The 16,799-nt window shown below is 47.8% G+C and overlaps 1 protein-coding gene across 1 annotated transcript in view; it reads right to left on the bottom strand.

Moving 5' to 3' along the window:
• Positions 1-16,799, bottom strand: part of LOC131753377 (protein FAM169BP-like) — an 83,658-nt gene that overhangs the window by 37,510 nt on the left and 29,349 nt on the right. Inside the window, 1 exon segment of the mRNA XM_067030711.1 lies at positions 2,000-2,085. Coding sequence (XP_066886812.1) covers positions 2,000-2,085 — 86 coding nt within the window.

The raw sequence follows: 16,799 nt of genomic DNA, 5'->3' as shown, positions 1-16,799 counted from the left end.
CACACGCAGCAACGAAGACCCAACGCAGCGTAAAATAAAATAAAATAAATAATAATAACAATGTCTATCAAGTCAATTAAAACCAGACCTGAAAACATCCTGCAATTTGTGACAACATGGATGGAAGTTGAGGGTATTATGCTGAGTGAAATAAGGGGAAAGACAAACACTGCATGATCTCATACATGTAACATAAAAGAGCCAAACTCATAGCAACAAAGACTAGAGTGGTGGGTGCCAGGAGCTAGCGGTGGGGGAGAGGGAAAAATGGTCAGAAGGTTCAAACTTCCAGTTATAAGCTGAACAAGTTCTGGGGATCTAATATACAGCATAGTGATTGTAGCTAATGATACTGTATTACATACTTGAAAGTTGCTAAGTAGGTCTTAAATGTTCTCACCGTGAAAAAGAAATGGCAATTATGTGATGTGATGCAGGTGTTAACTAACACTGGTGGTAATCATTTTGCAGTGTATCAAATCAACACATTGTGCACCTTAAACTTACACAGTGTTATATGTCAATTATATCTCAACAAAGCTGGGGGGAAAACAGACTTGAAAAAGACAACCCATAGACTGGGGAGAAATATTTGTTAATCATATACGCAATAAGAACTTGCATCTAGAATATAGAAAAACTCTTACAACTCAACAGGAAAAAGTCAATCCAATTAAAAAGTGGGCCAAGGGGGCTTCCCTGGTGGCACAGTGGTTAAGAATCTGCCTGCCAATGCAGGGGACATGGGTTCAAGCTCCGGTCTGGGAAGATCCCACATGCCATGGAGCAACTAAGCCTGTGTGCCACAACTACTGAGCCTGCGCTCTAGAGCCCATGTGCCACAACTACCGAAGCTCACATGCCTAGAGCCCGTGCCCTGCAATGAGAAACCTGCACACTGCAACAAAGAGTAAGCTCGCTGCAACGAGAGAAAGCCCACACGCAGCAACAAAGACCAAACACAGCCAAAAATAAATAAAATAAATAATTTTTTTAAAGTGGGCCAAGGATTTTAATAGATATTTTCCCCAGAAGGACATACAAATAGCCAATAAGTAAATGAAAAGATATTGAACATCCTTAGCCACAAGGAACCCTCACCCTTGCCATCCTAGGTCTCTATAAAGCCACAGTGCTTCTAAGATCACCAGGCCTGCTGTCAGAGAGACTAGCATTTGTGTCCAGTTAAATCAAAAACAAATACCTTAAAGATTCTCAAGTCAGATAATCCCTGTAAAAAGTCTGGGTAATACACAGGCTAGCATCTAACATAATATCTACCTCATAGTAAGTACCAATAAACATTACTGCAATGCAATAAACAGAACTTCCCTACACCCTAGAGAGATGATGTGGATTAAAGTTTCAAAATTAAGATGTAAGAGGCCACTCAGGAAGGTAAGAGAGATTTACCAATAGTCAGGTATCTGTTGCATATAGCCATTTACTACTATTTTCCTTGCTGGCAGGGTGTTATAGATTGAACTGTGTCCCCCAAAAAGATGTTAAAGTCCTAACCCCCAGTACCTATGAATGTGATTTATTTGGAAATAGAGTCTTTGCAGATGATCACGTCAAGATGAGGTCATTCGGGTGGGCCCTAATCCAACATGACTGCTGTCCACATGGAAAAGGGGAATTTGGACAAAGATAGACAGACACAGGGAAAAGGATGGGAAGACACAGGGAGAATGCCATTGATAAGCCAAGGAAAGCTGAGGCCACCATAAGTTAGGAGAGAGGCCTGGAACAGATTCTCCCTCACAGCCTTCTGAAGAAACCAACCCTGTGAACACCTTGATTTTGGACTTCTAGCCTCTGGGACTAGGAAATGATACACTTCTGTTGTTTAAACCACCCAGTTTGTTGGCACTTTGTTACAGCAGTCCTAGAAAATGAATCCACAGGGGTAGACTGCTTTAAATTATTAACATGATAATAAGTACACTGGCCTTTAAAACCTGTTTTGCAATGTCCACTTAAATTTGCAATACCTCACCTTCATCAGACCTTCCTTTGCAGGATCAGAGGTTCTTAGTACATCTTCAGTGGTCCACCAGGACTCCTTCACGTAAACAGCCACACCTAAAGAGGAAGCCAAGAGAAAACAATGATGTACACATGGCCAACTGGCCACCAAAGGGGCAGTTTTAGCAACATGCAGCCACTGTGAAGGTGCAAAGGAAAGTTATATGCGGCAAAAGCAGGTGATGTTTCTAGAGCTGAGTTGTCTGAGAGCACTAACCAGGACAGAGTGACCACTGTCACCTGAAAGGACTTCACAGGTGTCTGCAGAGATGGCCTGTTGTTGACCCCAAAACAGAATGTACCCCAATGCTATTGAGCACAAGAGGCTACACACCAATATTGACAAATTCAATGGGTGAGAATTTTTGTTTTTTTTAAAGTCCAACTATGTGACACAACTTGGAACTCCACAACTTTAGTCAAACCCAACATCATCAGGGCTTCCCTGGTGGCGCAGTGGTTGAGAATCCGCCTGCCGATGCAGGGGACACGGGTTCGTGCCTCAGTCCGAGAAGATCCCACATGCTGCGGAGCGGCTGGGCCCGTGAGCCATGGTCACTGAGCCTGCGCGTATGGAGCCTGTGCTCCGCAACGGGAGAGGCCACAACAGTGAGAGGCCCGCGTACCACAAAAAAAAAAAAAAAAAAAAAAAAAAAAAAACATTATCTAAGGGCATGGAACAAACCATCTTCTTGTCACCCTCGGTGCTGGGTTTGGCGCTGGCTTCTTTTACATGCTTTTCTTTCATTCTCACGATGAAATTGTCATCTGCATTTTTCTGAGGATGCTAACATTCTGAGGGGGGAAGGCAAACAGCTAGGAGGGCTGAGGTCGGGTCCAGCCCTCGGCCATTGGACTCCAAGTTCAGTGCTCTTTCCAAGAGGCCAGAGATGGGTCAGCTGTTGATGCGGCAAATCATGCAGGGGTGGTGGGGGGGTGGTCTTTGGATAAGAAGACTCTGGGGCTGGGACCTGCAAGGAAGGAAGGGTAGAGACATCTCTCCTACCCCACTCATGCCCCGCCCTTGTCTAGACAGTCACTGAGGCCTGTTGATTCCACCCACTCTGAGTTTAGACATGGGTCCTGCTGCTTAGTAGAGGTGATCCTGGAACACTCTCAACCTCACCAAGCCCCAGATTCCTCACCAGAGCTGCTCAAACTGATCACCCAAGGTGGCTAACAAATTCCAATGAGGATCAGGTGTGAAACACCCAACAGAGGGCCAGGCACGTAGGATGCCCTCAGCACCTGCTAATTAATGCGTCAGTTCTCCCCTGCTCATGCTGCAGTTGCCAGGTCCCATCATTCCACCTGCTGCCCCAGGACAGGATCCACTCCCTCCCCAACCCTGAATGCCACTGGTCCATCTCTACAGGTGTCTGTGAGCCCCCCACCTGGTCCCCTGTCCCCCCAGTCTCCCCTGCCAATCTATCCCTCCTGAGGGGCCGCTCCAAAGGCAAATGCAATCATGGCCTCTGCCTCTTGTCTCTCCTTTCCTTGCTTAAAAATTACATTTTAAAACACTAAAGTCACTTTGGTTATTTTCTGGTGTCTTTTTTTTTTTTTTTTAAGACTGTTTTCAAGAGAAGTTTTAGGTTCATGGCAAAATTGAGAGGAAGGTACAGAGATTTCCCATATTCCCCCTCCTCCTACACACACATCCCCCACTATCATCATCCCCCACCAGAGTGGTACATTTGTTACAACTGATGGACCTATAGTGATACATCATATCACCCAAAGTTCTAGTTTACATTAGGGTTCACTCTATGGGTTTGAACAAAGGTATCATCACATGTATCCATCACTGTGATATTATACAGAGTATTTTCATTGCCCTAAAAAACTCTCTGTGCTCTGCCTGTTCATCCCTCCTCACCACCCCTTACCCCTGGCAACCACTGACCTTTTTTCTGTCTCCATAGTTTTGCCTTTTCCAGAATGTCATATAATTGGAGTCATCAGATTAGTTTCTTTCCCCTAGTGAAATGCATTTAAGGTTACTCTATGTCTTTTCATGGCTTGATAGCTCAAAATTCTTCTCAGCACCGTATTTGGTGCTAAAGTATTCCATTGTCTGAAGGTACCATAGTTTAGTTCTCCTCCACTATCTTTTTATACCCCTTTAATTGCCATTTTTATACCTGTTTCTCAAGCCAGGTATCTGAGCCCAAGGCATCCAAAAGCCACAGATAAAAAGATACATCTTCCCAGTCAAATCTTTTTGGCTGAAGAGTTGAAGGAAAATAACAGCATAGAAAACAAAAGTCCCTTGAACACTTAATATAAGGCTCAAGACTTTAAAACAAATTTTGTGGGGCAATCAAGTTAAGCTGCCACCACCTTCTTCCCTATTCCTCTCTGCTCTTTGAGGAACTTTCGAAGAAAACCCTGTGAAGACCAGGTGATGACATTAACTCTTGTCAAGCACTAACTCTGCACAGTCCCTCCCTCCTCTCCAAAGACCAACAGCGTCTAATTCACTGTCAGTTTCATACCATTGCTGAATTTTGTCTTCTCCAACAATAGTTCCAAAATTGATACAGCCGACTGAGAGAGAAGTGCCAATTAAATGCCTGACATCTGCCTTCACTTATTCAACTAATTCATGTTCCAAATGGCATTTACTAGAACTTGCAAGAGGCTTATAAAACCATAAGGATTATTTCCCTGCTTAACAAGGTGAAACAATAAAAGATGTTCAATTTACTAATACAGTGAATTACTGCAATACAGATGTTCAACTTACTAAGACAGTTTCAAACAGGATACGTGTTATGATTTGGTGTTTGTGTGGTGCCTTGCAAGTTTCACGGTGCACTGCAGAGCATTAATTAGCCACACAAGGTGTCACAAAATAGACTGAATTTTTTTCAAAACTAATCTTAAGCTGTTAAGTGTATGTAACAGTGAAGGTGAAGTCTGATCAAATGTAATAGGCTTAAAATTAATTGTCCTCAAAAACAACTCTTGAAAAAGAGTCAGCCTTCCAAAGAATAGCAGCTTTTGATCAGAAAAGCCTGTTACCTAGTCAAGAGGAAACAGGCAAGAGGAATGGGACCGGAGTCCTCAGAAAGAGGCTGGTTCCAGCTCAGCAAGGACAAAAGATGGACCTGAGGGACTGGCAGGCACTGCAGAGCCAGCCTTGGGGCATCACTTCTGAGACCCTGGAGCCAGCAGGTTTCAAAAGTTAGAAAGTGGAAACTGGGGCCTTCCCTGGTGGTCCAGTGGTAAAGAATCTGCCTTCCAATGCAGGGGATGCAGGTTCGATCCCTGGTCGGGGAACTAACATTCCCACATGCAGCAGGGCAACTAAGCCCACACACCACAACTACAGTGCTCGCATGCCTCAACTAGAGAGCCTGCGTGCCACAAACTACAGAGCCCATGCACCCTGGAGCCTGCATGCCACGACGAGAGAGAAAATCCCACACGCCACAACTAGAGAGAAGCCCGCGCTCCACAACGAAAGATTCCCACAGGCCGCAATGAAGATCCCACGTGCTGCAACTAAGACAGCCTAAATAAATAAAAAAATAAAATAAAATAAAATGAAAGTGGAAACCACACATCCATACTTTCAAAAGAAAAATACAATCCTGATCTGTACCCTCTGGCTCTCCACCATCTAGGACCTGGGAGACTGGACCCCTGCAAAAGTCTGAGAAGTCGACAGTAGTCGACGGGGCACTGTGGGTCACAGGCCAGCCTTGCTTCACTGATTTAATTCCCCTCTCCCCCTGAGGGACATGTAACCACAAAGAAGATGCCAGTAATGGATTTTATTCTATGACACCCAAAGGTTTTCCAAACAAGTTATGACAGTGAGGTCCCTAAGGCTGACTCCCAGTAGCCTGGCTTCATCAAGGCTCAGCAGGATGAACTGAATTCAACTACCTGGGGCTGAGTTCCCGAGTTCTCTGGCCCTGTCCCAGGTCCCCAGAGGCTGATGAGTAAGTCTCCATCCTTGCCCCTGGGAGTTGGTAGCCTGCAGAGAAGAGAGAGCTAAACAAGCTGATATGATATAGGGCAGGACATGATAGGTGCTAGAATCGAGCTGGGAGCCAGAGTCCAGAGGACCCAGAGGAGGGGGTCAGTTCTGCTGAGGGGTTTGGGAAAGCATCCCTGGGGAATTCGTCAGCTCGGGCTCTGGATCACTGTGTAAGGCTTCAAAACAGGCAGAGATGATGTGTGAGGGCAGAGTGACCCATGAGCAGAGGCACAGAGCCCTACAAGTCCAAGGCCACACTCAGGGCACCCCAAGCATTGGGGGTAGCTGGGCAAGGCTTAAACAAGGGAGAGGCAGAGCTGCAAACATCGATTATAGCAAGGTTGCAGGATACACAGCTAATATGCAAAAGCTCACCACTTCCCTGTATGCCAGCAATGAACAAGTAGAATTTGAAATTAAAAACAATACCATTTACATTAGCACCCCTCAAAAATGAGATCCTTAGGCTTATACAAAATGAAATACTTAGATTTATACAATCTAACAAAAATATGTGTAAGAGCTATACAAGGAAAATTACAAAACTCTGATTAACAAAATCAAATGAAAATGAAATAAAGAGATATTCTATGTTCTCGAATAGGAAACCTCGATATTATCAAGATGCCAGTTCTTCCAACTTGACCTGTAGGTTCACTGCAATCCCAATCAAAATCGCAAGGTTATTTTGTGGATTTCACCAAAATGATTCTAAAGTTTACATAGAGAGGCAAAAGAAAACACTGAAGGAGAACAAACTTGGAGGACTGACACTACTCAACTTCAAGACTTACTATAAAGCTACAGTAACCCAGACAGTGTGGTATCAGTGGAAGAACAGACAGATCAATGGAACAGAATGTACAGCCCAGAAATAGACCCACGTAAATGTAGTCAACTTCTATCTGGTCAACTTTGACAGAGAAGCAAAGGCAACACAATGGAACGAAGACAGTCCTTCCAACAAATGGTGCTGGAACAACCGGACATCCACATACATAAAAATAAATGTCAACACGGACCTTTCACTCTTCACAGCCATCTCAACAAACACAAACCAGTGCTGACGGAGAGCAAGACAACATAAGGCATTTTGGATACATCCCTATGGACCTGGTGTAGGGAGAACATAGACTTCAGAGCCAGGTGGGGTTCAGACTGCAGTTTCTTCAAGGCGTGACCTTCACCCTTCCCCCACCTGGAGTCCCCCACCTGTCACATGTCCTCATCCTCTCACCTGGTCGTTATGCAGATTTGGTGAAAGAGCTCATTTCGCCAAACTGCTTTGCCCAAAGGGAAGATTTTCAGTGGTGTCCAAAAGCTTCCTCCACCTGCTTCAAGTGTTGCTCTGGGATTCCAAAGAAGTATGAAAAGCCCTTTGTTATTTGCTGGCTTTTGTCAGTGACACAATGGAAGCTGCTTGCTAACACTGGGTTTCTTCCTGGGAGCTCCCTCTCCAAACTTTCTGCTCTGGTTTGCAGGGAAATGTCTGTCTTTCTTCCCCAGCTTGATTGCTGCCATCCTATCTGCTGCCTCGCAACGTGAGTGGGGACACATTCCTACTCACTGCGTTTGCTCACGACTGGTCCTTTTCCATCAGGGTGCACTAAGCCCACCATCATGTTCCTCACTTCCTCCTTCCAGGGCTGTGGGGACGCACCACGCCTGATCAAGGCACACACTTCCACCTGCCCAGAACCTCCCAACAAGATTTTTAAACCTTTCATCTTGCCTAAGATTTCTTAATGGAGCTCAGTCCTTTTTTATTTAAATATTTTTAAATCAATCAATACAACACACATTTTTTAAAAGTTAGTGTGATTTTTTCACAGTACAGGTCAGGGAGAGCTGATTGTCACCCATCACCTTGGATGGGTGGGCTGTGGCAGTGGGGAGCTGTCCTGAGAAGGACTTTGAGGCCACCGTCCAGCTCAGCAAGGAGTAGCCCTCTAGGGATCTATATCCAGCCAGGGACAGTGGCTCACGTGGCCGTGTCTGCTGTCCCTCCTCAGCTGCCCAGCACCAAGGATGGGGGAGGCAGCCAAGTGGCTCAGGACCCTGCAGAGGTCACAATTCTGAAGCACATGGTGCTCATCCAACCCACGTGTTGAGCAGCTATTATGTACAGAGCACATAATAAATCCACTGGAGGAATTAAATTTAGACTCTGGCTTAAGACACTTACAGCTTTGGAGGAGGAGACAGTGCCTGGGTTGAGAAGCACCTCTGGTCAGGGAGGGGTTGGGGGCTGTACCCTGCAGACCACCAGCGGCCACCATGCTTCAGAGGAGAGGGACATGACCTGATAACTGTTTTAAAGTAATAATATTCACCAGAACCACATGTCCAAGCATCCACCAAGCGTCTGGCTGACTTTTTTTTCAGGTGAGGCTCAGAAGGGTTAAGAAACTCAAGATCAAGTGCCTGTAAACAGCAGTGTTGGGGCTGGATGTGAACCGGCTCTCACTGACTCCAGAGCCCCTGCTCTAACCTCTATACTCCAGGTGAAGAATGGACAAAAAGACAAGGGGACAGAGCTGAGCCCAGACTCCATGAAGGCCAACAGAGTAGGGAAGACAAAGAGGAGAGGAGAGACAAGGAGGCGACAAAAGCCAAGACAGCAATGAGAAAGAAGAGGCCGGCATGGAAAGACCTGAACAGAGTGGACTTCGTTTGGCACATCAAGACGGGGAGGAGGGCTGCCATTTACTCAGCAAACACTGACAAGTTCAGGCACTGTACTTGGCACCAGGGATCTAGGGCAGAAGACACTGCCCAGCAGGAGTGAGACAGACCACCAGGCCAGGACCACACAGACCATGACCAGCGCCCAAGACGTGAGCCGCATCGGGCACCCACTCAAGGGCTACGTCTTCATCCATTCCTACTGCTGTGACAAAATACCATAGTCTAGGTGGCTTATAACAACACGAATTTACTTCTCACATTTCTGGACACTGGAAGTCTGAGGTCAGGGAGCCAGCATGGTCAGGTTCTGATGAGAGCCCTTCTGGGTTGCAGACAGCTGAGTTCCCACGGTGTCCTTATTCGAGGGGACTCCACCCTCATGACCTAAGCACCTCCCAAAGGCCCCACATCCCAACCCCATTACATGGGCTTAGGATTTCAACATATAAATTTGGTGGGTGATACAAATATTCAGACCATAGCAAGCTGTCTGGAAGGGCTAGACAGAGTCCCAAGAAGAGGCCTGAGCCAGACTGGGCTCTGCTGCTGGGGTCTCTGGGGACCAGGTTGAGGTACTGGCTTTGTCAGTCTCTGGAGGCGTCCAATCAATGCAAGACATGATCAGAGTGGTGGTTTAGAAAGAGAACAGTTGGGTTATGCCCAGGTGGGAAGAATTAGTCCTTTTGAAATTAAGAAGAAAAAAAAGAAAAAGGTTATTTGAGAAGGATCACACTGGATTCGGGTGCAGGTAAGGCTGGAGACAAGGAGGGCAAAATGGGAGCCTGTGGTCATCCAGCCAAGAAGTAAGGAGGGGCTGAGTGCAGCAGTCATGCTGGCAGGGAGGGAGATGCTCAGGTGGCAGAAAAGACCACCTGGTCCTAAAGCAGAAGAGAGAGGGAAGGCAGGACAACAGCGAGCTCCCAAGCTTGAGAAGGACGCGGGTGTCTTCACCAGGAGGAAGTGAGGACGAGGAAGAGGTGTGAGGGTTTCAGTCTTGAAATGCCTGTTAGAGATAGCAAGGTCAGGGTGGCCAGCAGGTGGCTAGATACACAGCCCGAGGTGAGCGGAGACAGAGAAGGCCCATTCCCTACACCATCATAGCAACCAAGGAGGGAGGAGCTCTCATGTGCACCCTTGAGCGCAAGCACACACACACCCGCCCCCCCCCACACACACACCCTACCTTCCCACAATAACTGCAAGCTGTTCACATACTGGCCCATGGTTTACACTTCTTCATTCACAACCGAAGGAGCTTCAGGTCTGCCTGTTACCCCCCACCAGCCTCCCCCAATTGCTCCCCTGGAGTCTAAGCCACCACTGCCCTGTTACAAATCTAAGAAATATGTACTTCCTCCAAAAAAGAGCACAGTTAAACCAAAGTGACAGGCCATCTTCCCCAAAGCAAAATACACGTAGGGAAAAAATGCTGAAAAGTTCTGGCAGAGGACAGCACATAAACACATTCCAAGGCATTGCATGACTTTTATGCAACATTGACTGAGCCAGTCAATAATTTAAGGGGAGGGGAAAAATATGCAAGTTGACATAGCAACTGTCATATCGCATTACTCGGGCTACCATTTCCATACAGATGTCTTCCTTAGAGGAAAACGCTTCCCCAGATGCCCTGTGAACCTGGGCACCTCTTTGCCAGGGAGAAGGAAACATCTGGTTTGTAGTATATCTGCATCAACTTCCCTGTGGTTCTTAGGCCCTTCTTGCCTTCCGCGACTTTGTTTCCGTGAGTGGAGATTTTAACTCCAGGAAGACCAGGTGAGATGAGGTGCCTGGATCCTGAGGCACAGCTGGACGGCAAGGTGTTGGAGGCAGAAAGACGTCCACACCAGAGCTAGTCTATCCAGGAAAGGCATCTTAAAATCACAGGCCACACCAAGGCAAGTACAGCAAGTTTCTCAGGGTTGAGGGAAGCAGAGAGAGGTGCAGACAGCCCAAGCTGCAGTGGTAAAACCCTAGAATGCCTCAGAGAAGCACCCCCATCCCCGCACATCCGTGACGCTCGGAATATTTTCCTTGGAGCTTCTCTGTTTTCCAAATACCATTAGTCCCCTGGTAAGAATGACATGTCTTTGTTTGTGGGATGCTGTTTTCCCCTACATTGACATCCAACTCACAGTAAGTGTCATAAATTAATAGGGAATGAAGAAGGAAATCCCAAACAATAGTCAACATGTGCTCCCAAACACACAGTGCTGTCACTGCAAATAGCTCTTCAATCTGCATCCGTCATGGCCCACATTAAACAGAACTCTCTTGGTTTCTAGCATGGAGCTCTCTTAGCTTATGTGAAGTCGGGTCCTACTCAACCTGGGGGCCACCTGACACCGGCTGAGCTTGCACAGCCACACGGGCACCTTAGCCACCAGGAGAAGCAGGTATTTAAATCGACCCTGAATTTCTGGCCAGAACTCTTTTCTCCCAAACTGCCAAACCCACGTAAGCGGGACTCCCCCATGTAGAAGGTGGGAGGATGAGATCCATTTCAGGCTAATGTCTACCTCTCCTCTATTCAAAATGCAAGCACAGACTTAAACATAAAGATTCAAAGTCCATGGGATCACGGGAGGCTGCACCAACGAGGCTGCTAATCAGGCGGTCCCTGAACTCTTGGGGTTCGTGAGTCCGCGGGGGTCATCACACTTCAAAGCCAGGAAAACTGTAATTACTTCCACACATGCTGAAACTCAGACTTCACCAGGGCAACAAGCCTCTCCTGCACTCCTGCCATATTAGCTTGGTTTTTACCAGAGATACAAAAACCACTTCACTGACTCAGGTCCACAGGTTCATCCTGCTAAACAGAGCTGGGTTTAGCCCCATCCATCCCACTCACCGGGAGGCCTGACCTCTCCCTTCAAGGCAAACAGGGGACCAGGAGCTGCTCTAGCTAGGTGCCCCCTTCCTGAAGGTCAGAAATTCACAGGGCCTCCCCCTACCCCATCTTCTGGCCTTTCCCCCAACCCCTCCCCCAAATCTGGGCAGCCTTCTCAGGGGTGAGGAACGTCCCAGAAAGGGCCTTCCAGTTCTGCAGAAGTTCTCTGGACATCTCAGGGCATCTCACTTTCCACCCACCCACCCCTCCTGAACCACCACCCACCTGCCCCAAACGCAGCCCAGAGAAGGCCTGGCCCCGGGCCCGCCGTGTCACAATCACCTCTCAGCCCACGACAGCCACCAGGAAGGCGGCTACACAGCGGCTCTGGTTTCAACTGAATGTTTGCCTTGGCTCTTGCTGTCACTGCAGGCCTAGAATGGGCACGCTTTTCCAGGAAAAAATCATCATTTTTTGATTCCCTGCTTGTTTTTCTCAGGGTGCACATGACACGCAATCACCAAAAGCCATAAATAAATTAGCAGCAATTTGAAGGATGAGTGTTATGCTTGGTCACAAAACGTCCTGGAAGCAAGCTGGGGGGATAGATGTTCCAATCAGGGAAGCCAGCGTGTGGTAACAAACACAAACAGCCGTCCCTCTGTCCTCTCTCTCCGCAAGGACCCTGCTTTCTGTTTCTCAGCCTCGCCACTTCCCCTGCACAGGGAATCCACAACACACCCTCCAGGAAGAAAGAGCCAGGAACAGCTGCAAAGTGATGTACACCTGGGGTCCAGGCCCCTGCCCGGACCCCTCCTTCAATTTGACAGCCCACAGACCCTGCAGAGGAGCTCAGGTTGCCCTCGCCCCAAGCTTTTCTTTCCAGATCACCCAGCACTGTTGGCCCAGCCGGAACCCCAGTCATTCCCAGGCCTCCCTCCCTGTCCCCTCCAATTCATCCCAAATCCTGTTGTTTCCACTATTTCACCAACCCAAGTTCTCCCCACTGGGCGAGGCCTCAGCATCTCTCCTGTGGGCGCTCCCAGACTCCTGGACACTCAAGACTTGTCCTCCCTTCTCTCCATCCTTCCTTCCGATCATGACTAAGGCATTCTTCGAAGGGCTGAGATCCAAAGGCGGACCCCTCTCCAGCCCCAGTCCCCACCCATCCTCCATAACGTCACCAGGCATCTGGCCAGCTCCCCTCAGCATGGCCTCCCCACCAGGCAGGGGCCAGGAGTGTAGAGAAGGCTTTATGAAAGTTAGCTGCAAAACGTTCAGAGAAGGGGTCAGTAAGACTCAGGGCCAGAGGCTGTAAGGTGGGGCGCTGCCTGGGATGAGAGGGCCTACTTTCCAGGTTCCCTCTGCCTCCACAGGTACTGCTTCATGTCCAGAGCACCCAGCCCTGCAGGGCAGAGGAGCAGCTGTGTGACCACTGTGTGACCACCAGTCAGCCTGGACAGTGGGAGAGGAGACCAGCGGTCCATGTGAGTGAGCAGTGGAGAACTTCTCAGGCCTCCAACACCGTATGCTAGCCAGACGGGCACTTCCCTGCCAAGAACTCGTGCTCCTCCTACACCCAGCAATACCCAAGAGTCCCCTTATTCTGGAAACTTCCATAGCACTGTGGCATTAGGTCTCTTTCATTTGACTCAATTATAAATAGACTTTTTTTTTTTTTTTTTTTTTTTTTTTTTGCGGTACGCAGGCCTCTCACTGCTGTGGCCTCTCCCGTTGCGGAGCACAGGCTCTGGACGTGCAGGCTCAGCAGCCATGGCTCACGGGCCCAGCTGCTCCGCGGCATGTGGGATCTTCCCGGACCGGGGCACGAACCCATGTCCCCTGCATCGGCAGGCGGACTCTCAACCACTGCGCCACCAGGGAAGCCCTAAATAGACATTTTTAATCAGCCTCTGGACACTCGTTGCTCTGTCCTCTGATCATCAACCACTAGGTTTTATGGAAGAAAAAAAAAAAAATCAAACAGATATTGTCATAAGGAGAGCTGAAAAAAACCTGACAAGTTTCCAGACAAGGAAAGCAGGAAGAGATCATCTAGGAAAAGTATCCACATGGCCTAGGAGCTTGCCGAGAGGGCTTCCATCAGAAAGTGTCAGATGTTAAAAGGACGAGTGCAGAGCTTCCCTGGTGGCGCAGTGGTTGCGAGTCTGCCTGCCGATGCAGGGGACATGGGTTCGTGCCCCAGTCCGGGAAGATCCCACATGCCGCGGAGCAGCTGGGCCCGTGAGCCATGGCCGCTGAGCCTGCGTGTCCGGAGCCTGTGCTCCGCAACGGGAGAGGCCACAGCAGTGAGAGGCCTGCGTACCGCAAAAAAAAAAAAAAAAAAAAAAGGACGAGTGCAAAGGGTGAAAGAGGCCTCCCCACAGCCAAGGTCCGCAGGCCCAGCAACATCCTGTAAGACCAAAGTAGGAAAAGCCGGGCACTGAGGAAGTTCAGGCAGGCTGGGAAGACGTTCAAGGAAACAGGACAGCTGCCAGCTGCCTGGGTAGGCTGGCGGGACTCGGAGGGGAGAGCTTGAGGAAGAAATACAACTTAGCCAGAGGCTCTACTGGCCACAGAGAAGGCAAAGGGCCTCCAAATTAGGAGCAAGCAGATGGAAAGAGTGGAAAAGCAAAGGAGTGCATTAGTTACTTTTAGCGAGGCATAAGCCTCAGTGAATGTACATCCCAGGGGCCAGAAGTCCTGCAAATGTGATCCTGAAGTTGTAATCTTTAGTCACTGAGAGCATGAGATGCTGGAAGGGGCCAGAAAGACACATGAGCCAATGCCATCCTGGTGTGTGTGGGGAAGGTGCAGGTCTTGGAACTAATGCCTGGTTCCCTGAACATCCCTTCCTAATGGTGGTCTAGAGTGAATTACGAAAGATGATCTGTAAGTACCCTAGAAAAGAAAGACTGGACTTAAAATCAGCATGAATTCACCAAGACCAGAAGAGACAACTTGGCCTCACTCCCTTTTCTGACAAGTGTTCTAGGCTAGTGTTAGGAGAATAATTAAACATAAGTCATCTTAATTTCAGCAGCCAGATTTCCCTCCATTCTTAACTGCAGGCATACATTTCATAAAGTCTCTTGACTTGCATTTTATGAAAGTCTCTTGAAATCTCCAGAAATGTATGCTAAATAATGTGTTAGGTGTGTGTTTTGTGGTATAATAATTGCATGGATTTTTTAATAAGCATTTTTAAATACTTGTATTAAAAATAAAGAATGCACACCTTCAGAACTTCAAATGATATTAACTACACAGCCATAAGGAAGAGTTAATATAACTGGATGAAAGGACTTACTCTTCAAAACAGGCCAAGTTTTCTTAGATTTAACACCAAAAGCACAAGCAACAAAACAACAACAAAAAACAGATAAACAGGACATGATAAAAATTTTAAACTTTTGTGTTTCTAAAGACACCATCAAAAAAGTAAAAGAGGGCTTCCCTGGTGGCTCAGTGGTTGAGGGTCCACCTGCCGATGCAGGGGACGTGGGTTCATGCCCCGGTCTGGGAAGAACCCACATGCTGCGGAGCGGCTGGACCCGTGGGCCATGGCTGCTGGGCCAGCGCGTCTGGAGCCTGTGCTCCACAACGGGAGAGGCCACAGCAGTAAGAGGCCCACATACCACAAAAAAAAAAAAAAAAAGAAAGAAAGTAAAAAGATAACCCACAGAATAGGAGAAAAATTTTATAAATCTGATAAGGAATAGAATAGTATCTAGAATATATAAAGAATTCTTAAACTCAAGAAGACAAATAACCCAATGCAAAAATGGGTAAAGGATCTCAATAGATAGTTCTCCAAAGAAGATATTAAAATGACTAATAGACACTTGAAAGGATGTTCAACATCATTAATCACCAGGGATATGCAAATCAAAACCACAAGGACCGGGCTTCCCTGGTGGCGCAGTGGTTGAGAATCCGCCTGCCGATGCAGGAGACACGGGTTCGTGCCCTGGTCCGGGAGGATCCCACATGCCGCGGAGCGGCTGGGCCTGTGAGCCGTGGCCGCTGGGCCTGCGCATCCGGAGCCTGTGCTCCGCAACGGGAGAGGCCACAGCAGTGAGAGGCCCGCATACCGCAAAAAAAAAAAAAAAAAAAAAAAAAAACCACAAGGACCCCTTGACATTGGTCTTGGTGATGATTTTTTTGGACTTGACACCAAAAGCAAAGGCAACAAAAGCAAAAATAAACAAGTGGGACTACATCAAACTAAAAAACTTCTATACAGCAAAGGAAACTGTCAGCAAAATGAAAAGGTAACCTACTGAATAGGAGAAAATGTTTGCAAATCATGTATCTGACAAAGGGTCCAAAACATATAAAAACGCATACAACTCAACAGCAAAAGAAAAAACAATGTGGTTAAAAAATGGGCAGTGGATCTGTGTAATACTGTGATTTACTTTAAGAAATATATATATTTGGGGCTTCCCTGGTGGCACAGTGGTTGAGAGTCCGCCTGCAGGGGACATAGGTTCGTGCCCTGGTCCGGGAGGATCCCACATGCTGCGGAGCGGCTGGGCCCATGAGCCATGGCCACTGAGCCTGCGCGTCCGGAGCCTGTGCTCCACGGCAGGAGGGGCCACAGCAGTGAGAGGCCCGCGTACCCCCCCAAATATATATATATATATATATATATTTGGTGTTCTTCCCATTTCTGGCATAGTACTCCTAAAACCCTTGGAATTTCTTAAGTGATGAGAGCAGGGAAGGTGTCTCTTGTTATGTTACTGAGGTGATTTTTGGACCCACCTAAGGATGGGGGCTGGTTGCCAGGAGAACCAACCACATGATTAGAGGGTTGGAATTTTCAGTCCCATCCCCCTGACCTCTGGGGAGGGGCGAGAGCCTGGAGGTTGCATCAGCTGCCGATGGTCAGTGATTTAATCAATCATGCCTTTGTAATGAAGCCTCCATAAAAATCCAAAAGGACTGGGTTCAGAGAACTTCTGGGCTAGTGAACATGTGGAGGTACTGGGAGAGTGGTGAGCCTGAAGGGGGCACAGAGTCATGGGACCCTCTGATTTATAGCCAGTTGGTCAGAAGTACAGGTAAAGTGTGGGCTTGAGACTGGCATCTGAAGTGGGGGGCCAGGGAGTCTGGTAGGACTAAATCCCTAACCTGTCGAATCTGATGGTGTCTCCAGATAGTGTCAGAATTGAGGTGAATGGAAGGACAATCAGCTGGTGTCTAGAGAACTACTTGGTGCTATGGGAAACCACCCACTTCCACACGTTGGAA

Source organism: Kogia breviceps, chromosome 3, assembly GCF_026419965.1.
Source record: "Kogia breviceps isolate mKogBre1 chromosome 3, mKogBre1 haplotype 1, whole genome shotgun sequence".
Taxonomy (NCBI): domain Eukaryota; kingdom Metazoa; phylum Chordata; class Mammalia; order Artiodactyla; family Physeteridae; genus Kogia; species Kogia breviceps.
Note: the sequence above shows the minus strand (reverse complement) of the source record. Positions and strands in the feature narration are given on the sequence as shown.